This window comes from Prionailurus viverrinus, chromosome A2 (genome assembly GCF_022837055.1).
Source record: "Prionailurus viverrinus isolate Anna chromosome A2, UM_Priviv_1.0, whole genome shotgun sequence".
NCBI classification, from domain to species: domain Eukaryota; kingdom Metazoa; phylum Chordata; class Mammalia; order Carnivora; family Felidae; genus Prionailurus; species Prionailurus viverrinus.
In genome coordinates, this window is record NC_062562.1 from 76,890,604 (window position 1) to 76,916,637 (window position 26,034).

The following is a 26,034-nucleotide window of genomic DNA, read 5'->3' on the forward strand; positions in this document are numbered from 1 at the left end:
AGCACAGCAAAGGCCAGTTTTATAAAACCTGGTTAAAGGCTTGAAGATGAGAGAAGGCTTGAGGGTTATGGCAAAGAAAAAACAAACAAACAAACTTAAAATGGATATTGTATCTCCTTGCTCACAGATTCCTTAGTCACAGGCATCCAGAGATCCCACTCAGTCTTCTTTTTTCCCCCGACCTCACTCACCACCCACTGCTGCCTTCAGGAGACTGCACATTTTCCCCTTCTTGGAGTTCACACCTTCTCTTACACACACACACACACACACACACACACACACACAGAGAGGCAATCAGCTTTTGTTTAAAACCCAGACTCAAGATCACCCTCCTAGCCAATAGTATAATCTGCAAAGATATTCTTAAGTTTATTTTTATTTATTTTGAGAGAGAGAGCAAGAAAGTGCAAGAGGGGCAGTGGGAGAGGGAGAGACAGAATCCCAAGCAGGCTCCAAGGCAGGGCTCGAACTCATGAACCATGAGATCATGCCCTGAGCTGAAACCAAGAGTCAGACGCTTAACCGACTGAGCCACCCAGGCACCCATGCAACAATATTCTTGAGTCACAATGAAGACAACCTTCAGGCTTATGAAGTAGAACACCTTTGCTCCTCATTACCTCTGAGCCAGAATCAAAAATTTGTTCTACTTTTACTTGACCAAAAGGTCCATTAAACTGACTTTCCTGAAAGAGTCTTCACCCTGCGATGGATCTGAGAGCTACCAGCAGATATTAAATGGCTTAGTCCCCATTTCTCACTATCAGGGTCTTGCAACTGTGGGTCTAAACCAAGTAAGAGCTCCCCGTTCCATGCTGTTTATTAGGAATTTGTGTCACACTACACAGCACTTATCAGATACTCTAAAACAGACAGTCTGTGGTTACTGTAAAAGGAAGTATGTTCCAGGAAGAACACAGATTCTAAAGAGGCCAGGGGCTGGGGCTTGGATATTTCCACTCCCAGTTTTAACCACGATCAGGATCAGGAAGAAGTGCAGAGAGTACCTTGTGGTGGTGCATTGGGAAGCTGTTGCCAGGAGAGAAAACAGAGACGGTAGGCATACAGCCCAGACCTAAAGAAGAAGTTTTATGGTGCAGTATCTGATTTGCTCAGGAATGCATAAACAGTGGCAAGAAAGGACGGGGCGTGCTCAGTACTGTGACGGCACATTGTGCAGCTAGGGTGTTCTGTGCCCTTTACGGAAGGTTAACTGCACACCTGAGATCTGGCCTCAGGGGGACTGACAAGTGGCAAGGGCCGTGCATCTCACCCCCCAGCGGAAAAACCAGGGAGCTAGGGAAGGTTGGAAAGATAAACCCCTTCCTGATCCATGGTTCATAGTCCATCCAAACCTGGCACAGGCAGCGTCTCTCGGGGAGCCTTGTGGCTCCAGTTGTACTGAAGGCTTTGAAATTCACTCGTAGACACCCCTTTAAATGAGCTATCTGCGGGGAGCAGCAGTTGGGAAAGGCCTGCCTGGGGAGGGGAGGCGCAGTTCGGCGGCCCTGAGATATAAGTTAGGCCCTCTAGAACCCCAGACCATCTGATTAGGTCCTGAGCAGAAAGAGTTAGAACAGAATCTCCCAAATCAGGTTCCAAATTAGTTCATTTCTTCCATCCCGAAAGTATGCATCAAGTCCCCACTGGAAGGACAGCAAGGAGTTGAGCAAAGTTAGGATCAAGATTCTACGGTGCCCACAGACCCAGGGTCCCCCGACCTCTGGCATGCCTCAGAGAAGTCCCTCTGGTCCACAAGCGGGGAGAGACACCATGCAGCATGGCAGCAAAGCAAGGGCCCTCCCTTGCCCACCAGGCTGCCCCGCGGTGCCGGGAACAGGTGCCATATGCTTATACCAAGGTGATATGAAGTGTCTGAATGGTGGCTCTCTCCACATCTGGTGGCTAGGCTGAAAGTGCATGGGTCACTGTGTGGAATCTCATTGTTGAAAGGTGATGGCCTGAGGCACCTGGTGGGGATCCTCATAGCTCTCTGCACAACGATACTACAGGGCCCCCTTGTTCCCTACTAGCCCCCAGCAACTGATCCATCTCCCAGTTCTGCTGAGTCTTGCATAGCTAAGTTCAAAGCGAACCCTATGTGTCTCCACCTTGTGTTGCCCTCCCCTGATCCAACAGAAGGAGTATGTGAGGAAGAAAACTGTCAAACAGTCGGTAGAAATTTGAGGAGTTTTGTGCCTCTGCCCTTTCTATCCTGGTTGATAATTAGCCCATGAATCTGGAGGCCCCTAAACAGAATTGCCTTTGAGGTTTGGGAGCCATTCAGGACATGGGAAACAGGCTTCTTTCTCATCTGCAGCTTGTTGAGCTGTGCACCTGTAGATGCTTCCAGCAACGAGGGAGCGGTGGTGGGAGGGGGTTGGTGGCAGAGAGGCAGGGTTGGCAAGGGAGAGCAGTCTGCTGCGGTATACGGAGGCACAGAATGGGCCTGGTGAGGATTCCTGACCTTCAAGGGGGCCTAGAATAGACCCCGGACATTAAATGGGAACATAGGCCATCTGGCAAGAACACCCTTCCACCTGAGAAGCTGCAGAAACCTTGTGGCGGGGGCGTGGGGGGGCAGGCATTTGCTGAGGGTGAGGGTCAGGGAACGGCCGTGTCTCTGCAGCATCATGCAAGGAGCTGTGCAGTGTCCCCGCCAGGTGCGACACAACAGGGGACCACACTACCAGACACACCGCCTCCCCACTCCTGACTGTGGACAGTCACCTAAGGACAGTGATATCTCCTAGCTCAGCAGGCCCTGGCTGCCAAGGGCACATAGACCCTACAGAAGGAGAACCAGCATCACGGAGAGGGAGGCGTAAGACTAGGGCTCTGTTAACAGAGTACTACATTATCGATTTGTGACTGCATTTCAGAACTGGAATCTATTGTCTTAGAAAACTGGAAGAATTAACTCAGAAAAGTGTCTGGGGTCTAATCGCAAACTCTTCCAAAGCTCTGTCCTCCCAGGACCGGCCAGGTTGCTTTAAATGTTCCTTGAAGCAAAAAACCAGACCAGACTAAGTATGGAATTTGCCTAAAACTACCTAAAATATTTTTTAAAACAATCTACAGAAGTCAGAGCAAAGAACACAGATGTACAGAGCTGGCACCGGAAGAGATCTTTGATTTTATTGTGTGACCTGCAGTGTGTGGGAGGGTGTGAAAGTAGCACCCAGAATCAGGAAGACGACGTCCAAGGCCAAGGCCATGGACGATGTGAACCTGTCCCTGTCTTAAGAGTCAGCAGATGAGCCTAAAACATGTAGATCTTTAATCGTCCCCTATTTGAGTAGTGGAACAGCTCAGATTCTTCCAGGTGGAGCACATACAGGATCTCACCATCATTGTTAAAAGGTCCCTTTTCTCTAAGGGATGAGGAGGGGAAGGAATGAAAAGAATGAGAGTAGACAGATCTCCTGTGGCCACACTTCTGTATTTGGCTGACATCAGACGGAGAGATTGAAAGCCAGGAGCACAGGAGAAGCTGCCAGGGGCATGGAGACCTGGTCCAGGCTGGTCCCCAGATTCCACCAAGGCATCTCCCTTCTCCCTTTTCTCCAAAGTAAAGGGCTCAGTTGGCATTCCCTTCTGGGGGATGGAGTAAGCAGACGAAGGAAAATCTCCATCATGGCCAAATGTTCAGATTTCAAGGAGATGTTTATAAAGTAGACGGACTCAGAAAATCTGAGCCGTCATCTCATGCTAAACCACCAGGTGCTCCAGTCTCTAATTTCTCTTCTCCAAAGTGCACGTACTTTCTAGTTAATCCACTGCATAAAGTTCTTTTTGAAATAAAATGATGCAATAGACACAAAACTATCTGTTAAATTGATAGTGCTCCCTACACATATGAGGTGGCAATAATTATCATTCTCATTATGTAACTGCTGGAAGCATTTCTAGGTTTGGCCAGCTGTGTCAGGACAGTTGGAATAAAGGAATGTATTGTTGGAAAGATATCAGCCCAGTTCTGAACCTTATCTTCGGGGCTCTAAATTGTACATGATGCCTCTATGCTCAAATTTCTTTCTTTGTTGTTCATTGATAGCAAAAGAAGTTGCTTATTCCCAGAATTAATCGTTATTCCTTTGGATAACTGGGGTTTGGTTGATGGAGAGTTACTCCTATCCAGTAGCCAGCACACAGAATCCAAGGGCTTCCAGTATCTCTACACTAGCAATTTTCTTCTTTATCCAGTACCGACTGAGCCTCCATATGTCACCGCGACAGTTCCCGGGTTTGTTTGTGTTTGTTTAGTTAAAGTACTTAAGGAAAATGTAGCCCAAATCCCCGTGGCAAGATATTAGCTTATTCCCTACTCTTACCTAGAGGATTTATTTCATTCCTAAACACCTTGCCAAAAAATAAATATTTGAAGACTGCTCCATTAAGCAGCAACAAGGCAGGTACAGTCAGATGCCTTTCAGGTAAAGAATAGCATTGAGATGAGTTGACAGCAAATAAAAATGCAAGGGCGGGCTACAAAAACGCTTTTTAAAATGGTTTATGTTGTGATTCATGAGTTCCCACTGAGGGAAGATTGTCCTCCTGGCTTCATTGGTTGAGCTGGTCTTCCGAGTTCGTGGTGATGTATTTTTATTATAGTTTAAAAAAAATAAACCATAACATAAAATGTACCATCTTAATCATTTCTAAGTCTACAGTTCAGCAGTGTTAAGTACATTCATATTACTGTTGAATAGACCTCAAGAACTTTCTCATCTTGCAAACCTGGAGCTCTGTGCCCATTAAACATCACATGGTGGTGTAACTTTTAAGAGGTCCATACACTCAAGGAACGTGAAGAGCTCTCCTCACACATCCAGACAGATTCAGGCCAGGGCTCTGCCCGAGCATCATCGCTGTCTGAAATGCCCAGACACTACTCAACCGGCCCCCCTGCTGCCTACAATGTCCGCCGAGGTGCCGTCAGAATGGTGGGCACTGAGAGTCCCCCAGTGTGGCCCAACACTGAGTGCCCAAGTGCTTGGTCCAAAACTGCTGAGCATAGCTGACAAAGAAAGAGATTCTAGAAACCCTGCTCTGTTCCAAAAGCTTTGCTTGGATGGATGTCACTGAGAGTGGGTGAGTCAGAAAGGCCCCGTGATACTAGACTTGGGGTCTGGGACAAGTATACCCTTGGTGGCCCCGGGGTATACTGCATTCTCAGGGTACCTGGCTGCCTGCCACAGCCATAGTTTGCTTCCTAGGCCAGTGTGACATTTCTGTCCTCTGCTGTCATGTATTGATGCAGTCTTCACCCTGTTAGGGGGATTAGAACTTGTATTTATCTTCTGGTTGGAAGAGCATGTTTCTTAAGGCAATTTTGAAATATTCAGAGTCATAAGCAGCAGAAAGGAGCTAAGAAACCAACTCAAAGGATCCAGGCATCCCCCATCACTAGTGAGTTAACTGGAGTGTCTAAGGTGATTTTACAAATTAGCTATTAGTTGTGATCGGAGTGTCGAACAACCACATACAGAACGGTCTGACGGTAAATTTTCTGTGGTTTGAAGCCACTAATTTTGTAACTTGCTACAGCAGCCATGGAAAACAAACACAGCATGCGTGAGCACACTACTCCAGATCCACATACTAAAACAAGGATGAGTAACTATAGTTCTGTTTATTTGTATGAAAGTGAGTTAATAAACCACCGATGAACCAAACATTTGAGACTTGCAAGGAATCAAAGTGTCCAAACGCGGTGATAACTATGTCTTAGACGCGCATCTTCTTTTCTGTCATCAAAGAGAAAAAAAAATGGTGTTTGGAATGGAAGCAAAGGCTTCTTTCTTAAGTGGGTCAAGTTGCAAGAACGGCTTTTGGAGAAAGAGTGCTGTCACTGAGTGTTGAGTTGGATCAGTGTGCTGAGGCCGGTACCTGTCAACCCTTTCAGTGCGCTTTTAATGCGGTGTAAGGTCACAGTCTAAGGTTCAGCCCTCGCAGAAGGGCATTTATCTCCAGGAGCACCGCACTTCTACGTCGCTAGGCATGGCCTGGACTAAATTCTCACCTATTATGGTACTCTCATTCCACTGCAGTAAGGATCAGTCCCGGTCCTGACTTTGGTTTTTTGGTTTCTAGGTTTTTTGGGGTTTTTTTTGGTTTTGGTTTTTGGGTTTTTTTGTTTTTTAACATACTTGAGAGGTTTAGCTAAAAAACACTCTCTTTAAGAGAAGTTTCACATAATCTGTTTCGGCCTCAGGAATTTCCGATTCAGGAAAAGAAATGTTTGCACATTTGATTATTGGCCCTGTATATTTATGTATGTACCTATAAATAAATAGATATTTATTTATATTTTAGGTATTGATTTATTTATATATAAGTATAAATAATATATATAATATTTCTATTTATAATAATATATTATATATATTATATATTCAAATAATATATATAATATATAATATGTAATATAATATATAATATATAATATTTATATTTATAGGTATTTATTATTTAGCTATGTCAACGAGAGACACAGGTTTGGATGGGCTAGAGGTTTTCTGTATTTTCAATGAGCGTTTGCTGTCTCCTCTCGATAAATTAACTCACTTCTTCGTAAAGAACCACAGTTTCTTTGTGAAAAGGCAACGCCTTCCTGAATTTGTATTGCTGTTTTCACCTAACTTGTGCTTCCCCCCACTGCCGGATCGCTCAAAAACGATATTCAGTTTTACGGACTGAATCCACTCAGGACTAAATAAGTATCGAGCATAACCCTATGCTGACACGTGATAACTAAAATCTGAGGAAGAAAAATGATGGTTTCTGCCTGGGTTCTCAGTCTCCTCCCCCTTACTGCACATACCTAGATTCGTGTGGGTTTCTGTCGTACTTACTATAATGCAGACCTCAAACTGCACATCTTCTAAGCAAAGAGGAATAAATACGTGCTTTTTGTTTTTGCACCCAGTTGCCCCTGATGACCCCAGCAGAAAAATCGATGGCGATACCATTATTTTTTCGAATGTTCAAGAAAGATCAAGTGCGGTGTATCAGTGCAACGCCTCTAATGAATACGGATATTTACTGGCAAACGCATTTGTAAATGTGCTGGGTAAGCACTCCCTTGATTACAGAAATGACAAGTTCAGTGAATGACTGCTGTAGTCTTCCATTCGTTCAGCAAAAATATACTGAGTACCTACCATGTGCAACACACAGAGGACTGAGAGCTAGATGGGATATATGAAGGTGGATAAGATACAGACCTTGCCACAAAGGCTATTATACTCTGGCCTTGATGTTCTTTCATAAGATAGTTATTTTTTTTATATATCTATTTATTTATTTTTGAGAGACAGAGCAGGGAGGGAAACAAAGAATCCCAAGCAAGCTCCACACTGTCAGCGCAGAGCTCGACGCAGGACTCGAACCCACGAACCTTGAGATCATGACCTGAGCCGAAACTAAGAGGCGGCCGCTTAACCAACTGAGCCTCCCGGGCACCCCTATAACACAGTTCTTATAGTGACTAATTATTCATTGGATAGGGGCCCCTGGGTGGCTTAGTCGGTTAAGCGTCCAACTTTGCCTCAGGTCGTGACCACACAGTCTGTGAGTTCGAGCCCTGCATCGGACTCTGTGCTGACAGCTCAGAGCCTGGAGCCTGCTTCGGATTCTGTGTCTCCCTCTCTCTCTGACCCTCCCGCGTTCATGCTCTGTCTCTCTGTCTCAAAAATAAATAATAAATATTAAAAAAAATTAAACAATATATTCATTGGATAATTAACCAGATAGTCAGGCTCCATTCCCAGTCAATGCTCCAAAGGAAAATAGCATTCATCTGCTTTTAGTAACAGGATATTCCTGCTGTTCCATCTTTAGGAACTGGGAAGTTCAATAACAATTTCATGATTCTGATTTTTAAAAAATAAATCATTAATCATAATGTTTGGCCTTTATCCTAATCACAGATGTACATTTATTCATCAATTCTTAGCAATATGTTTAGAAAACTATGATACACTGAAACATCTTCCGAAATGGTTGGTGTTTTGTTTTGTTTGAGTGTCATCGACACACAATGTTACATGAGTTTCAGGTGTACAACTTAGTGATTTGACAAGTTTATACTTGTTTATACTTCATGCTTCTATTCACCACAAACGTAGCTACCATCTGTCCTGACACTTTGCTGTTAATATCATTGATTTTGCTCCTTATGCTCAGCTCTTTATTCATGTGACTTACCCATTCCATAACTGGAGGCCCATATCTCCCTCTCCCCTTCCCCCATTTTGCCCGGCTCCCTACCCCCATCCCCATCAGCAACCATCAGCTCTCTCTAGTTAACAGTTCTGCTCCTGTTTTTTGTTTGTTGATTCTTTTTTTTTTTTTTTTTTAGATTCCACTTATGAATGGAATCATATGGTATTTGTCTTTCTCGGTCTGATTTATTTCACTTATCATAATACCATCTTGGTTCATCCATGTTGTCTGAAATAGCACGCTCTCATCCTTTTTATGGCTGTGTAATACTCCACACACACACATACATATATATATACACACATACACACCTTTACTTTATTCATTTGTCTCTTCATGGACACTTAGGTTGCTTCCATGTCTTTTTTTTTAATGTTTATTTCTTTTTGAGAGAGAGAGAGAGAGAGAGACAAAGTATGAGCGGGAGAGGGCCAGAGAGAGAGGGAGACACAGAATCTGAAGCAGGCTCCAGGCTCTGAGCTGTCAGCACAGAGGTCCAAACTCACAAGCCATGAAATCGTGACCTGAGCTGAAGTTGGATACTTAGCTGACTGAGCCACCCCGGCACCCCACCATGTCTTGGCCATTGTAAGCAGTGCCACGATAAATATAGGGGTGTATGTATCTTTTCGAGCTAGCGTTGTTGTTTTCCTTGGGTGAATACCCAATAGGGGAATTACTGGATCATATGGTATTTCTATTTTTAGTTTTTTGAGGACCCTCCATACTGTTTTCTGGAGTGGCTGTACCAGTTTGCATTCCCACCAGCGGTGCACGAGGGTTCCTTTTTCTGTGCATCCTCTCCAACACGTGTTGTTTCTTGTCTTCTTGATTTTAGCCACCCTGACAGGGTATGAGGTGGTATCTCATTGTGGTTTTGATTTCCCTCATGAGGAGTGACACTGAGCACCTTTTCAGGTGTCTGTTGGCCATTCGTGTGTCTTCTTTTTTACAAGGCACTGGACACAAATTGCCTTTACAATTTTCAATCACTTTATGTTCTCATTTCTGTTGCAGTGTGAGCCCTGGGGCTTCTGCCTGGCTTTTTAACCCCTCCTCCAAGGATGATCATTGGGTGCATCATCCACCCCCCCCCCACCATCCCCCCGACCTCCCAGCCCAGCTCCCTAATTCCAAATTTGATTGTGCTGCATGAAATGGTTGGTTTATGTGATCATGATATTTCTCATGCTGGACAAAAACTACCAAGACATCAAGTTTGTTAAAAAATTTATGTGAGGATTGTTTTCACGGTGCCAGAAATTATCTGTCAACTCTTTAAGTGTAGTAGGCTCCCTTTCAAATGAAATTAAAGTCAGGAAGCCAATCAGGACTTGGTATTTGTCCTTCATGCTTGAAACGAAGAGCAGGAAATCACACGCAGAGCTGAGCACAGTTACAATGTTGGTGGATGTTTAGGAGGAAGCTTGGATTTCTGGTTCTGTGTTTCGGTCACCCACACTTCGCTCTTTTCTGCCGCCTTGTCTGCTCCCCACCACCCCTACCCATTCATTCTCGTTCTAACCCTGAGGTTAGGATGGGCCCATCAGCTAACAAAGATGTACTTGACTGCTATTTTTGTGCCAGATACTGACCTAGTTTCTGGGGAGAAAACAATAAAAGTCCCATTCCCTGCCCGTAAGGGACTCACAGTACAGTAGGAGATAGAGATAAATAGATCATTCAAATACTGTGCCTGAGAAAGACATGTGACAAGAGGTAGGAGAAAATGTGCATTTCTCCACCTTGACCGGTGGTGTCCTGCTAGAGAATGTTCAGGAAAAGGCATACTGATAATGCTTTACTATAAGCTTGCAATACAATACAAATACATTTAGGCGGGCCGAAATGTTTATTTTAATATTTACTTTACCTTTTTAAACTGTTTTCAGCTGAGCCACCACGAATCCTTACATCTGCAAATACACTCTATCAGGTCATTGCAAACAGGCCTGCTTTACTGGATTGTGCCTTCTTTGGGTCTCCTCTTCCTACCATTGAGTGGTAAGTCGTGGCTCTGTTTATTTTTATTTACTTATTTATTTTGGGAGAGTGAGTGAGAGCAGGGGAGGGGCAAAGGAAGAAGGAGAGAGAGAATCCTAAGCAGTCTCCATGCCCAGTGCAGGCCCAACGTGGGGCTCGATCTCATGACCCTGGGATCCTGATCTGAGCCGAAATCAAGAGTTAGACGCTTAACTTACTGAGCCACCCAGGCACCCATCTATTTGTTGTTAATATTTACATTGGCTGAAGCCTTCAAATCTCTCTGTGTGTTGGGTTTTCATTTAGTCAGAGAACGGACAGTGCAGATTCCATCATACTATTATTCTGAAATTCATTCATAAACAGGTATAACTACTTGCTGTGTGCTAAATACCTAACACATGTCCAGTCTGTTTAGCAGCACACTTTGTCAACCACAGAGGTATCTGGAAATGCATTTTTTTAGGTTTATTTCTTTATTTATTTTGAGAAAGAGAGACAGAGAGAAAGTGGGGGAGGGGCAGAGAGAGAGGGAGACAGAATCCCAAGCTGTCAGCACAGAGCGACGCGGGGTTTGAACTTACAAACCATGAGATCATGACCTGAGGTGAAGTCAAGGAGTGGACGCTTAACCGACTGAGCCACCCAGGTGCCCCTGGAAATGTATTTTTTAGAAATTGAAGGTCCTCCCGTATGTTACAATGCCACGGACATCACCTGGGACTTCACAAGGAATGCTGGCTGGAGAGCTGGTTGGGGACATTCCTTGATAATAGAATATCATTTGGGGTCAGAGAAGGGTCCTATAAGCTCAAAAACAGAATTCATTCCCCAGTGTTCATTTTTAGTGCCCCTCCCACCCGAGCTTCCTGATTTGGATCTATCCACGCTCACTGGTATCCTTTTACCGGTGTCCTGGTGAGGTCACGCTTAGCTTAGGTTGACTTTGCCTCACCCCTTTTATCAGTCCCCACTTCTGTCTGACAATAGCCTGGAAGTTGAATGGACACATACTTTGCATCCATGCTCTATTGTCTTTCTTCCCCGAGTAAGTTCTTATTGATACGAACCAAAAGTCTCTTTAGAATTCAAATCAAGTATCTTCCAATCGAGATCACTTTAGAATTGTAGCCTGTAGACGGGCTTACAGATAAGTCCCAGTAGGGAGGAGATGTCAGAAAGCTCAGTCTTCATTTTGCCTGTTTTATCGTCTATTTAGAGGTAGAATAGATAGTGATGTATTTATGAAATATGAATCTCTGGTACTGAAAATTAGAATTTGAGTATTTTGCGTTGTCACCCTAGTGCTTCCACACCGTTTCTCATTAAATCTTCCTGTTTTACATCCTGCCTTACATTGACCCCACTGACTTACAGGCATGCAATTGCGAATGGCTTGTGCAGATTCCAAACGTCTCTGAACTTGATACTACCATGCAGACCATCGTGTGTTGACCTTGAATGTAGCATTTTATGTCTGACTTCAAATTATGGGTTTTTTTATTCCCTTTGTGATACTCTCTGTAATGAAGGTTCAAGGGAGCTAAGGGTAGCGCGCTCCGTGACGATATTTATGTTTTGCATGAAAATGGAACTTTGGAAATTCCTGTGGCCCAAAAGGACAGTACAGGAACTTACACGTGTGTTGCAAGGAATAAGTTAGGAATGGCAAAGAATGAAGTTCACTTAGAAATCAAAGGTAAGGCAGAGGTAATGAAGCTTTTTCACGTATTATGTGGCTTTGAGCAAATTCTTCAGCTTTGGCAATGGATAACGGAAGTTAAATTTCAGATCCAACCAGGATCATTAAGCAGCCTGAATATGCAGTAGTGCAAAGAGGGAGCACGGTGTCCTTTGAATGCAAAGTGAAACACGATCACACCTTGACCCTCACCATCACGTGGCTGAAGGACAACGGTGAGCTGCCCAGTGACGGAAGGTATTTGAAGACCATTTTCTTTCCTTTCTCTTCTTCGTCTCTTTAAGCGGCTTTGAACTAAAGGTTTATTGTAGAGTGACTTAGCAGAGACGTTTCTAAAGTGTCTGAAATCTGCTCTCTCCAAGAAAAAAAAAAAAAAAGTACATTTTTCTCCCCGCTGCAAGATGCTTGGACCTAAGAAGGCATCGAGTTATTGAAATAGACCCTGAGAATGTTTGTTGTATCTTTGCGTGTTGGTCTCCTGGGCAATTCAGGACAGGAAAAACCTTTCAGGCCTTGGATAACTTCCATTGTCTTCTACTGTGTGCAGTGAAGTCTCGACAGATGTTTTCATTACCATTCTACAAATAAGCAGAAATACGATCGCTTTAATCAGCAGAGTGTGTCTAAATCCTTGTCGGTATTTTAAAGGACACTGGTTTTTATGTGGAGAGGGAATTTTCTTTTGCTTTCACCTAAAGCCAATAGAAAGAGAAGGGGGGGGGGGGAACCCACAGGTATCTAAAAGAGCCTGAGCAGTCCTTGAGCCTGGAATGAAATCAAACTCATACCTGTCTTCCTGGTGAAGCGTCAATTTGACAGAATGGGTGCTGAGCTGACTATGTGAATCCTAGCTGGTCCAGGGGCCACAAGCATCGCCCCCTATGGGAAGAAATGCTGTGTGCTGGTGGGAATGCTTTCTGTGGTTTGCTTGCAAATGTGCCCAAACAGTGCCTGTCGCTTAATGCCCCCCCCCCCAAAAAACCCAGGTGGCCTTCTCTTCTATACCCAGAATTTCCATGTAATTCTATGCTTCCAGCTGGCCAGTTTTATTTGTGGAATCTGAGTCGCTAAAGATGAGAAGAAAGTAGGAGGAAATGACTGTCGCGTTAAGCTGGCTAAAGTTTTAACTTGGAAATTCCCTGCAAAGACAGTTAATGATTTATGGAGCCTCCTTAAAACCATGCATGAATCCAATTTACATGGATTTTTGACCTACTAATTTCTCATGCCAGCTAGTAACCTCTAGAGAACTCTTCCTGGTGCTTGTTGGTCTCGGTCTCCCTATTTCTTGTGATAAAGTCGATACCATTCTTGGCATTTACTGTCTCCTATGAGAGTTTATGCATGTGGCAAAAATGGCAGAAAATTTCTTCAGTAAGTGATAAATTATTTTTTTAATATTTATTTATTTTGAGAGAAAGAGAGAGAGCACAGTGGGGGAGGGGCAGAGAGAGAGAGAAAGAGAGAGAGAGAGAGTCCCAAGCAAGCTTCACACTGTCAGCGCAGAACCTGATGTAAGGCTCGATCTCACAAACCATGAGAAATCAAGAGTCAGATGCTCAGTTGACTGAGCCACCCCGGCACCCCAATAAATTATTTAAAAATACACACTTTGCTAGAAATTGAGCTGGATGGGTGGTGTTTGAATGTTTCTTAGCAGTAGAAGCCACGGGAAAGCCCACTAGTAAGGGTTACCGCAGCTGCCCCCACCTCACCTCTGGGTGCCCCTGGTCTTTAAGGAAGTGCCTAAAACTGCAGAAGGGTGCTTGATAAGCCTTCAGACCAGACAACTTGACATCCCTTCCAACCCAGGGTTCTAATCCCCTCTGTCTTCCAACTTTAAGCTTTATCAAAGTAATACATATTTTTTGGATTTTTGCTCTAATGAGCTGCAAATCTATATCATCTTTCTCTCTTTTTAAAAAATATTTATTTATTTATTTTGAGGGAGAGAGAGAGCATGAGCAGGCAATGGGGAGAGAGAAGAGACAAAGAATCCCGAGCAGGCTCCGCGCCGTCAGCACGGAGCCCAATGCAGAGCTCGATCCCGCGAACCGTGGGATCATGACCTGAGCTGAAATCCAGAGTCAGACGCTCAACCACCTGAGCCACCCAGCCGCCCCATCTTTCTCTGTTTTCCACTTCACAGAGCCTCTTCCGTGCCGGCAACGCAACCATCCATCGTGTGTGGCTGGAGGTCCGTTTCAGCTGCTCTGAACATGTTTTCTTTGCAGGTTCACTGTTGACAAGGACCATTTGGAGGTAGCTGATGTGAGGGACAGCGATGGTGGGGCCTACACATGCGTGGCCAACACAACTCTAGACATGGTCTCCGCCAGTGCTGTGCTTAGCGTCGTCGGTAAGAGTGGGGACACACAGGGCACCACTGCTGCCCCGTGTTAGGCTGGAAGGAAAACTCAGTAGTAAATGTTTGCTTGATATAGTGTCACAGTTGTGTGGGTCAGTTAAATACGTACATTTTTCTTCTTTGAAAGAGGCCTTGAAGGCAGTAATTTCAGTATAAATATACCAATGTAGCGGCGCTGGAATAAAATGATGCTTGCGCATATTAGTGATACTTTTATAAGAAAATTGGGTGAAATAATGTACTTCTATTTAAAATTGAAGGACTTCCCCTTCCCCCCCCACCAAGTTGTGACTGCATGTTTACGGATGCTGTGTCCCACAGCTAAGCGCACAGCTTAGCATTAGAATCTGAATCATGTTCAGTCATTGTCTTCTTGTGCTATCTTATATCTTTCCATTCCTAATTTTGATTAAAATCCTTTATATTAATGTCCTTTCTAGCTCCTACTCCAACTCCAGCTCCTATTTACGGTAAACTAATATAAGTCTTCTTTCTCTATTTTCTGTCAAACAAGTCCACATTTGCAAAAAAAAAAAAATACTTTCTTTTCTCTATCACATCACTGTGTTTCTTTAAGGAAAAGGGCTCTGTCTGGTGTTCTGGTGCATTCCCCATTCACTGCCATGAATCATTTCTTCATGATAGCTCTGGAATGCTTCACTGAATGTATTACCGCTCATGTCTAAATATTTCATGTGTTGTTCTTTTTTTAAAAAAAAATTTTTAACATCCAGTTTTTAAAATTTTTTTTTGAATGTTTATTTATTTTTGAGAGAGAGAGACAGAGACAGAGCATGAGCAGAAGAGGGGCAGAGAGAGAGGGAGACACAGAATCTGAAGCAGGCTCCAGGCTCTGAGCTTTCGGACAGAGCCCGACACGGGGCTCGAACCCGTGAACCGTGAGATCCTGAGCTGAGCTGAAGTCAGATGCTCAACCGACTGAGCCACCCAGGCTTCCCTTTCATGTGTTATTCTAAAGTCATCTCAATTGATAGAAGTCCCTCTTTGATATGATTCCCTTGTAAAGTAGCAGAGTGCTTTTTCAAAAGCTGCCATCCATGTTTTACAGAATGAAAACAAATATCTCAAATACCATTCCACAAATTAGGTTTTCATTTCAGTCTACTGCAAGTTGTTTTGGAAACATAAATGTTTTGGGATTCCATATTCGAGAAATTTTCATAGGAAAACAATGGCTGTTTGGAACAACATTTGACTATTGTCTTAGAGAAAACCAACTCACTGTGTTTAAGAAACATAAATCACTAAAGGAGGACCAACATGAAGGCACTTCCAAGTTGTGTGATTTTTCCGAGTCTGGAAAATAAATCAGAAATTATTTCCAGAACTCTTTTTGATTAAAGAACCCTCATCTTTAGTCAGCATATAAATACAAAAATTAATTTTACAGCATAAACTCAGCTGAATTTCACAGAGTATCCTTAGTTATGCTGTAGAACTGCCCTTGGTAGACATTTACTGTTTCTTTACTGGTGGGAAAGCAGTGCCCATAGTTTTATGGCCTCTGGTTCCCCAAGGGCTACAATCACGCCCAAGAGCAAGGTCAGGAAAGAGCCCAGAGGGGAATGTAAATTCTCTGGATCTCGGAAGTACCTTTAGAAGAAACGGACATGCTTCTGGGACACCTTCATCCAACAGGTGTCTGTACCCTAGTGTCCTCTGAGGGTAAACACACCGTGTCCCCATGTGTCTGACCATTGTACTGAGTATCTGCATGAGGTACACATGCTGAGGGCTACTTACAGAGCAGCAATCTTAGAATTCCCTTAAAAACATAAATATTCTCCAGGAGCTCCAAAATCGATCACTTCCCACGTTTCCGAAAGAACATTTAAGCCTTCTTAATCAGCAGTCCCTGTGCTTGACTGTATTTGTGTTTCAGCATTTGCCATTCTCTGTTTCCCATTTATTAGAAATTAAGCTTCAGTGTTATTTTTTCTGTCTGCGCTCCTTCATGTTTATGAGAAGACACACCGAGGGTGCTGGTGAACCACGTAGGCCCTCCCCACTGGTTTTGGTCACACGTGATTCGGTTTCATTGGGAAAAGAAGCAAGCAGAACTCATTGATGGGTTGTCCTGGGTGTGCTTGTGTGTTCCCAGCAACCTCGGCTGTTGGCACTTCATTTCCGTTGCATGCTCCTTGACCGTTAAGTGTGCTGTGTCTTTAAGATGCACCCCCTGTGAATGGTGTTACAAGTAAGTAAAAGACAACCTCATAAGGATGGATGGCTAACCGTGTGTGTATGTTCGGTCTACAGATGTCCCAAATCCTCCCTTTGATTTAGAATTGACGGATCAACTCGACAAAAGTGTTCAGCTGTCGTGGACCCCAGGCGATGACAACAATAGCCCTATTACAAGTATGTGGTGTCATTTTCTTTGTCACTGGTCAATTTCACGACCATTTCTGAAGTACTTTATCACGTGTGATTGAAATTCCTTACAGAGATATTTGTTGGCATTCTCTGCTTCATTACTAATAGAACAGAAACCTTTATTTATATAGCTCCCCTCTCTTCAGAGCCCGAGTTATTCCTGGTTACAGCTTCTGGTGGAAGACGTTACTTAATTGCTGATGATGTTAACTAACTAAGCAAATACACTTTCATTTTGTGTATGAGATCCAAAAGAATCACTGTAGATTTGGGGCGCCTAGGTGGCTCAGTGGGTTAAGCGTCCGACTTCGGCTCACGTCATGGTCTCAGTTTGTGAGGTTCGAGCCCTGCATTGGGCTCTGTGCTGACAACTCAGAGCCTGGAGCCTGCTTCAGATTCTGTGTCTCTATCCCTGCCCCCCCACTCACACTCTTTCTCTGTCTCTCTCAAACATAAATAAACATGAAAAAAAAAAAGAAGAATCACCGTAAATTTCCACCATAGTAGGAAGATGTACGCTACTCATTTTGCCTATTAATGTGGGAGAAAAAGGTAGGAGGACCAGGCACCGTCCTGCCAGTGTGCATATTAGGAAACTGAGATTTGGTGAGTAAAGTGACTTTTTAGACCCACAGTTGGTAACAGAGCTGGGTGTGGACATTAAGTCCATCACCTTCCAGTACGGGCCTCTTTCTTCCCATCAACCCCTGCTGCGAAGAGGCTCATTCCACAGTGTCCAATCCTCGCCGCGATGATGCTAGCCTAGGGAGTTAAAGTCAAAGGAGGAGCCACACTATAAGGACACTGGAAGAACTTAATAAAATTAGACTCTAGATGTGCTTAGAAGTTTTAGAACTGAAGAGATACTTCAGAGAGTATCACAGGCCTGTGATATATTATTACCTTCAGGTATATGCTGCAGGAAAACTAAATTCCTTTCTGATGACTACCCCCAGATTACTGTGAAATGATGTGAGTGTTGACGTATTGCACCTGCTGGTAAAACAGACTATTTCCAGTGCAATTCAACAGAAGCCTCCTCTCTATCTTGTGTTATTTAATGGTGTTCCTTTCTCAACTGAGTTTTTAGTCCTTGACCAGAACACTCATCCATTCATGCTGAGTCTTCCAGTTAATTAAATACAGTAGCCGGATTTAGCCACTTAGGATGCTTGCAGACTCTTTGTACCAATGTTAAAGTGAGACCATTAGATTTCAAAGCATTTCTACTCTTTCATTCATCCTCTCATTCATTCATTCAATAGGTATTGATTGACTGCCTATTATGAGTCAGGCACTGTTTTACAACAACATAGTCAAAAATCTCTGCCCATATGGAGCTTGTATTTTAGCGGAGGGGACAGAAATGATGTAAAATTAATAATATATATCATGTTGGATGTAATATGATTGTATGTGTATGTACATATGTAAAATGCAATACACATTGTATATGTGCATGTATATACACACACATATATATGTATAGAACACACACACACACACACACACACACACACACACACACACTACTCAGACCTTCCTTCAGGAAAGAACCTGCCACAAGGAGTGTTGACATCAGGCTCCTTCAGCTGCACCTTCCCCAAGGATCTGCTTCAGTATGCATGAGAGGCCATGGTCTTCCTGAGCCGCTGCAGCAACCAAGGGGTGGACTGTGAACGGTGCAGGTCTTGCAGGCCGTTGTAAGGGCTGGGAAGTCATGGGAGGGAGTTAAGTAGAGGAGTGGAGTGAATCATGGTGGCTCTTCTACTGAAGATGGTCTCTAGAAGAACAAGAGGGGACGCAGGGAGACAGGTAGGACTGCAGTTCTCCGTGAAGTACCCCGTAGAACCTCAACAAACTCAAAGGGTGCCTCGGGGTATTTTTTTAAATTTTTGATTTTTAAATTTTGATGTTTAAAAAACACAGTCAGGGCGCCTGGGTGGATCAGTCGGTTGAGCCTCTGACTCTTGATTTTGGCTCAGGTCATGATCCCAGGGTCATGGGATCGAACCCCATGTCAGGCTCCATGCTAAGCATGGAGCTTGCTTCAGATTCTCTCTCTCTCTTTCCCTCTGCCCCTCCCCAACTTGCTCACTCTCGAAGATAAAAATAAATCAATTTAAAAAACACAGTCACATGTGTTACACACCACATGAAATACTAGCTTGGGGCCGCCTAGAGTTCCAACATGATATTGCTTTATCATATTGTGATGATGCCATATATGCAAAGCCTTTATCGCTGTGGTAAAAAAGCCAGTACCACGTGAAAATCAGTGTGTAACAGAAAATGAGGAAGGTGGTGACCAGTCTCTTCACAAGGTTCGAGAAGTCATGCAACGCCGAATGGGTTAAGTTGTTAAGACATGAATATTTACGAAGCTGTATAGACCTAACGACTTGCCTGGAAACGTTAGATATTTCTTTTGGCCTAAGGGAACAGCGAAGAAAATTACTGAGACACTAAGTGCACTATGAACTGAGGAAATTTGGGAACTCGTGAGTTGGGAGGTTATGCAGTGATTCACACAAGAGATAATGGTGGCTTGGCATAGGCCAAGAGGATGGAGGTGCTGAAAAATGGTCAGATTTTGCATGTTCTAAAGGTACAGCCAACAAAACTACTGAAACTATGAAGGGAGAGGATCCAAACTGGACTTCAGGGTTTTGACCTGAGTTGTCACTGTCACTTGGGGAGGAGAATCAGGATCACTCTTGGTCGTAACCAGTTTGTCATGCTATAATAGAGAAACAAGTGGAGTTGTTGAGTCAATGAACTATCTGTCCAAGTCTACAGTTCAGGGGAAGGAGAGGGGCTGCCCATATAAATGGCACCAGTTCATGAGACTGGAGATCACCAGCAAGCCAATGGAGATTGAAAGGAAAACTTGAGCTACTTAGCTTCAGAGAACTGCGACACACAACATTTCTACTTCGTGCTTGTATCTGTAATTCAGATCACGGCGCATGGCACATTTGTAGGCAATTAATAAATATCTAAATACCGATTTTTTTTACCAGGGTAGAACATGTACATGCCACAAAATTTTAGTAAATGCAAAAAGATATGCACTTAAAAGTAAGTCTTCTGCACCCCTCTGATTCCCCGTTTCTCCATGATACTGATGTCATCAGTGTGGGTACTCTGAGGGGCAGTACACGTATAATCAAGCGTATATGTATGTGTATGTGTTACGGTAAATCTTTGTGCTCTTACATAAGTGTTCCACACCTTTCTATACCCTACTTGGTTATGCTTAACTGTGTATTTTAGAAATCATCCCATTTCAGTGGCAAATGGAGTACCCCCGTTCATTTTTCACAGTTGCAGATTATTCCATTGTGTGGATGCACCATAATTTATTTGATCAGGGTCCTACTGGTGAACGTTTAAGGTTTTGCACTTATGTTGTTTCAACAGCAAACAGTGCCGCAATGTGGATTCTTTTTCATGTGTCTGTGAGCATATGCATGAGTACATTCATTCAAAATAAATTGCTAGGAGTACAATCTCTCAGTCAAAGGATATCAGAGTTGAATATTGTGAGATATTCTAAATTGTCCTCTACAGAAGTTGTGCCGATTTACACTTCCCAGAACCAAAGTATGAGAATGCTTGTTTCCCTGTGTAATAGTCAACAAAGTCTGTTAAACTTTTGATTACTGCCTATCTGTTTAGTGGACAGTGATCTCTCACTATATTTATTTTAAATTTTTTTAATGTTTCTTTATTTTTGGGGGGAGGAGGGGCAGAGAGAGAGGCAGACACAGAATCCAAAGCAGGCTCCAGGCTCTGAGCTGTCAGCACAGAGCCTGACACAGGGCTCGAACCCACAAACTGTGAGATCATGACCTGAGCTGAAGTCAGACTCTTAACCAACTGAGCCACCCAGGTGCCCCGCATTATATTTATTTTAATTTCTTGGTTTTAATTTATTTTATTTTATTTTAATTTTATTTTATTTTATTATTTTAATTTATTTTATTTTATTTTTTATTTTATTGTATTTTATTTATTTTTATTTTAATTTATTTTAAATTTATTTTAACTTATTGGTTATTGGGTATTGAGGATAATGATAGAATTCTTAAATCAAACTATTCTAATGGGATTTTTCTTGAAAGGGAAATAACTCATGTTCAGCTACTCTTGTTAGATTGTCCTGTCCATTGTCCTAGCAACCTACCGTTGCATGACTGACCTCATTGTCTTGGGTTCTGTGTGTGTGTGTGTGTGTGTGTGTGTGTGTGTATGTGTGTGTGTGTGTGTATGTATGTATTGTGGCCAGAATTCATCATTGAATATGAAGACGCAATGCATGAGGCAGGACTGTGGCACCACCAAACCGAGGTTCCTGGAACGCAGACCACAGCCCAGCTGAAGCTGTCACCTTATGTGAACTACTCCTTCAGAGTGATGGCAGTGAACAGCCTTGGGAGGAGCCTGCCCAGCGAGCCATCTGAACAGTATTTGACTAAAGCTGCAGGTAGGTAAAGGCAGGGGCAGGGAGTGGGGGGTGCCTTCTGTGATGGGAAATAAAATAGGAAACCTTTCCACTGTTTGAGAAAGACTGCAGCTTACACATATGTGACTGCTTAACTTCTAGAACCAGATACAAATCCCACGGCTGTGGAAGGACTAGGATCCGAGCCTGATAATTTGGTGATTACCTGGAAGGTGAGCTTACCATGAAGTCTTCAACTTCCCTTGGTGTATTTTAGAGTGAAAGAATAAAAGTTGTTTTTAAACAATGTCTACATTGAAATCCCATATCACCCATTTTGGGGAAAAATATTTAAGAAACATTATTGTGTCGTAGTTAAAGGCTTGATTCTTGGAGCCAGAACGAATGGGCACAAATCCCAGCTTTGTCACTTATTAACTGTGTGACTCTAAGCCAGTTGCTTACCATCTCCATTGTGTATCTGTATCGTGGGACTAGTAATAGAACCAACCTCATACAATTGAAGGAATGAATACATATAAGGCCCTTAGAACAGTGCCTAGCACAAATGTGTGCTCAATAAATGCTAGCTAGTATCATCATCATCATAGAGAAGCATCTAGAAGATGGGTACCAAGTTATTCCCAGTACTCAACTTCTACTTCTGCTGCTGGTTGTTGTTGTTGTTGTTGTTGTTGTTGTTGTTGTTGTTGTTCTTCTTCTTCTTCTTCTTCTTCTTCTTCTTTTATCTCTCTCTCTCTCTCTCTCTCTCTCTCTTTTGGTTTATCTATATTTTCTGGACTTCAAAAATTAACATATATTCACTTGTGTGATTTTAAAACTTAACTTTGGTAGAGCCATGCAGGCACACCAATATGTATACATACTTGTACATTTATATACATACAGACATGACAGGATAGACTGACATGCCAACTTTTTTTTTTTAAGATTTTATTTTTAAGTAATCTCTACACCCAACGTGGGACTCAAACCCATAATCCTGAGATTAAGAGTCACATACTCCTCCCACTGAGTTAGCCAGGTGCCCAGAACAACCAACATTTTTTCATTTTTTTTTTTTTAATGAAGAAAGAAGTAGTTCACCAGTTTCAGTCTCTTAAGTAAAATAAACAATTATGGGCTGTCACACAAACAGGAATAGATGAAGGAAACTATTAAGTTGTCCACCCTTGACTGTGGAGCCAGAGTTTAAGAGGTTTATGTGGTATTTACTACTTCAAGACAGAAATTAATAAGCTTTGTGGGGCACCTGGGTGGCTCAGTTGGTTAAGCATCTGATTCTTGATCTCAGCTTGGGTCTTGATCTTAGGGTCTTGAGTTCAAGCTCCATGTTGGGCTACACCCTAGGCGTGAAGCCTACTTAAAAAAAAAAACAGAAAGAAAGAAAAGAAATTAAGAACCTTTGAAATGTTGATCCCAAACAAGCTTTGAATCTCATCATGAATAAAAAAAAGATAAAAGGTCCCTGGAGAACATTGTTAATAGCTCGGGTTTTAGCGTTTCAGTTTAAGTCTGGGAATTGAATTTTGTGTTCCGGGTAAAGGTTGCACAGTCTGTTTTAAAAGCTCTGATTTATTTGGCTTTTCTTGTAGCCCTTGAATGGTTTCGAATCTAATGGGCCAGGCCTCCAATACAAAGTTAGCTGGCTCCAGAAAGATGGCGATGATGAATGGGCGTCAGTGGTTGTGGCGAACGTATCCAAATATATTGTCTCAGGCACACCAACCTTTGTTCCATACCTGATAAAAGTGCAGGCCCTGAATGATGTGGGGTTTGCTCCAGAGCCGGCTGTGGTCATGGGCCATTCCGGAGAAGACCGTAAGTGTTTGATGCTATTTCGTTTATACTTTCATTTATACCAGCGAAACAGACTTACCAAGGTGCAAGCCAAGGCGATTTTCAGAGGGCACTTAGAATGGGAGGGACGGAGGCAGCAACGGTTTTGCTCCACATCCTGAATTTAAACAGCCTGCTATGTAAAAACTAGGTTCAGAATGTTAAGCGTTGCTATTTTAAAAAGGTATGTTATTCTCACCAAGTCAAATGAACAGATATCAAATGAACTCTCAGTCCTTGATAACCCAGAGACTAGGGCTGGGTCACACTTCAAGCCAAAATTGTTTGGGGCATTTTTGCATGAAATTCAAAATAACACTGATACTTCTACCCCCTGTCCTGTTTTTCCCTAGTCCCAATGGTGGCTCCCGGAAATGTGCGTGTAAACGTGGTGAACAGTACCTTAGCTGAGGTGCACTGGGACCCGGTACCTCTGAAAAGTATCCGAGGACACCTGCAAGGCTATCGGGCAAGTCAAGGCCGATTTTTTGCACTCTTTCCGTAGGAACAGGCTGTCAGCTGGTGCCTGGTGCACTTCTCTTGGTCTGAGGCCTTGAGACTTCTGGTTTATCCCTTCAGGCAGGGCCATATCTAAGGACCCCAGCTACAGCAGAAGAAAAACCTCACTGCATCCAAAGTGAAAAAAAAAAAAAGGTGTTCTCCACTTTTCCCATAGGTGATCTCAAATCCTTCCAGCTATTAACATAGGGGCAAAATGGGGTAAACTAAAGTTTAAGAAACTAAAATACAATGAAATGCACCTAGCTTTAAAACAATACCGACTGGGGTGCCTGACTGGCTCAGTCAGTTGAGCACGTGACTCTTGATTTTGGCTCAGGTCATGATCCCACAGTTCATGAGTTTGAGCCCTGCATGTGCCTGCTTATGATTCTCTCTCTCCCTCTCTCTGCCCCTCCCCCACTTTCAAAATAAATAAATAAATTTTAAAATAATAATAATACTGACCGCACATGTCAAACACACTAAATTGTCCAGAAAATAACGTAGGCACATTTAAAAAAATTTTTTTTAATGTTTTATTTACTTTTGAGAGAGAGAGTGTGTGAGTGCGTGGGGCATGGGAGCAGAGAGGGAGACACAGAATCTGAAGCAGGGTCCAGGCTCTGAGCTGTCAGCACAGAGCCCGACGTGGGGCTTGAACCCATGAAATGGTGAGATCATCACCTGAGCTGAAACCAAGAATCTGACACTTTACTGACTGAGCCACCCAGGTGCCACTAGGCACATTTTTAAAAAACCACTCAGATTGTACTTAAAAATCATGTAGTCCCAGCTGGGTCATTCTCACGAACATCAGTTATCTTTGTTCTTGGGAGGCACAGAAAAATTGATTCATAAAGGTAGGAGAAAGGAGATAAAAACTGGCCTCTAGAGTTTTTAGGAGAAAAACTGGCCTCTAGAGATCACTATTTGCACTGAATTTTGGGTTTGCCAGATTCTGTATATATGTTGACTTCTCCTGAAAATGGCTTTAAACTTTTAAGAAGAATTTGAGAGGACTTAATAAATAATTCTGGATTTTTAACCACAGTTAATCAACCCTTGGCTTATCCACCTCTCCAAAACCTGTGCCTGCCATTTAATACCAAACAACAAAAAAATGTATTTTTTTTCGTGTTTAGTTTTGAGAGAGAGAGAGAGAGAGAAAGAGCACAAGTGGGGAGGGACAGAGAGAGAGGGAGACACAGAATCCAAAGCAGGCTCCAGTCTCCGAGCTGTCAGCAAAGAGTCCAACCCTGGGCTCGAACTCATGAACCCTGAGATCATGACCTGAGCCCAAGTCGGACGCTTAACTGACTGAGCCACTCAGGTGCCCCTAAAAAAAGTATTTTTAATTAAGTGAATCAGTTTGACATAGTGATAAAGGCCTAGACTTGGGAGTAGAGGATCCACTATGGCTTTTGATTGCCCTGTGGCTGGGGACAAGCCACTCAGTTGTCCAGGGTTCATCTGTGCTAAAGGAATAATAATAAAAGCTTCGCTGTGGCTTTGAGGTTTAGATTAAATGATATGTTGCACATGAAATTGTATTCTGGGCAAGTATGTAAACATTTGGCAGTAATTTTTACTTTCAGCATATTTTATACAAGTAAGCCGCTTCAGTCCTTCTATCATCTTCCTTTACCTTATGTTCTAGAAAGAACTGGGCGGGTATTGTGCTGTTCCACTTATTTCCCTTAGACACCTCCCACCACGCAGTATATAGCCCAGGCTGCATCACACATTCTCGATGCAGTTTCCCGCGTTATCTCTGGGCTTCCACTGTCTTGCTTCATAATCAGTGTCTATCGGTTTTGCCAGGAATCGAGTTCTAAAATGCACCAGGGAAATCCTCTAGGGCACAACCATCAGACTTGAGTTTCATGAGCAGGAGGAATCTCGTTTGCCCCGTTCTGCGTCCCTGACTTCTGTTCTTGCTCTTTCAGATTTACTACTGGAAGGCACAGGAGGGTTCACTTAAGAGAAACAGACGCCACATCGAGAAAAAGATCCTCACTTTCCAGGGCAGCAAGACTCACGGCATGTTGCCCGGGCTGGAGCCTTTCAGCCACTACGCACTGAACGTGCGAGTGGTCAACGGGAAAGGGGAGGGCCCGGCCAGCCCCGACAGAGTCTTTAATACTCCAGAAGGAGGTAGGGAGTGGTTGCGTCTCTGAGCTTCTAGAACATGTGGTGCATCCTGAGAGCCTCTGCACGACAGAAGAGGCCCCACAAAGCTGGCATAGTGTCCACTCCTAGGTGGCCTGAGGGTCCTTGGAAGGCTTCCCAGTACAAAGTGTTCCTCCAAATCCCCTCTCCTGCCTTAAAGTTTTCTCCACCCTTAGCCCCACTGTCAGAAACCTTGCTAATTTGATGTTGGTTGGGGTCATTAACTTTCTGACCTGAAGTGAGTTATGTAACTTCTGTAAGCCTCTGTTACTTCATCTGAAAAGTATGAGAACTCATGTAAGAACCTAAAACACCTGGCAAGAAAAATAATTCTGTAAGTCGTGGTTTACTTCCTTCCCCAGGGCGCCTTCATAG

At 43.2% G+C, this 26,034-nt stretch overlaps 1 protein-coding gene across 8 annotated transcripts in view; it reads left to right on the forward strand.

Annotated features, from left to right (window-relative positions):
* NRCAM (neuronal cell adhesion molecule) overlaps positions 1–26,034 on the forward strand; it is a 286,665-nt gene that overhangs the window by 232,064 nt on the left and 28,567 nt on the right. For all 8 annotated transcript variants that reach the window (XM_047849512.1, XM_047849514.1, XM_047849517.1 and 5 more), the window contains 11 exons: positions 6,935–7,078; positions 10,125–10,236; positions 11,748–11,914; positions 12,007–12,154; positions 14,152–14,276; positions 16,566–16,667; positions 20,974–21,171; positions 21,292–21,362; positions 22,746–22,971; positions 23,343–23,458; positions 25,437–25,644. In XM_047849512.1, the coding sequence (XP_047705468.1) occupies positions 6,935–7,078; positions 10,125–10,236; positions 11,748–11,914; positions 12,007–12,154; positions 14,152–14,276; positions 16,566–16,667; positions 20,974–21,171; positions 21,292–21,362; positions 22,746–22,971; positions 23,343–23,458; positions 25,437–25,644 (1,617 nt within the window). The remainder of the gene's footprint in view (positions 1–6,934; positions 7,079–10,124; positions 10,237–11,747; positions 11,915–12,006; positions 12,155–14,151; positions 14,277–16,565; positions 16,668–20,973; positions 21,172–21,291; positions 21,363–22,745; positions 22,972–23,342; positions 23,459–25,436; positions 25,645–26,034) is intronic.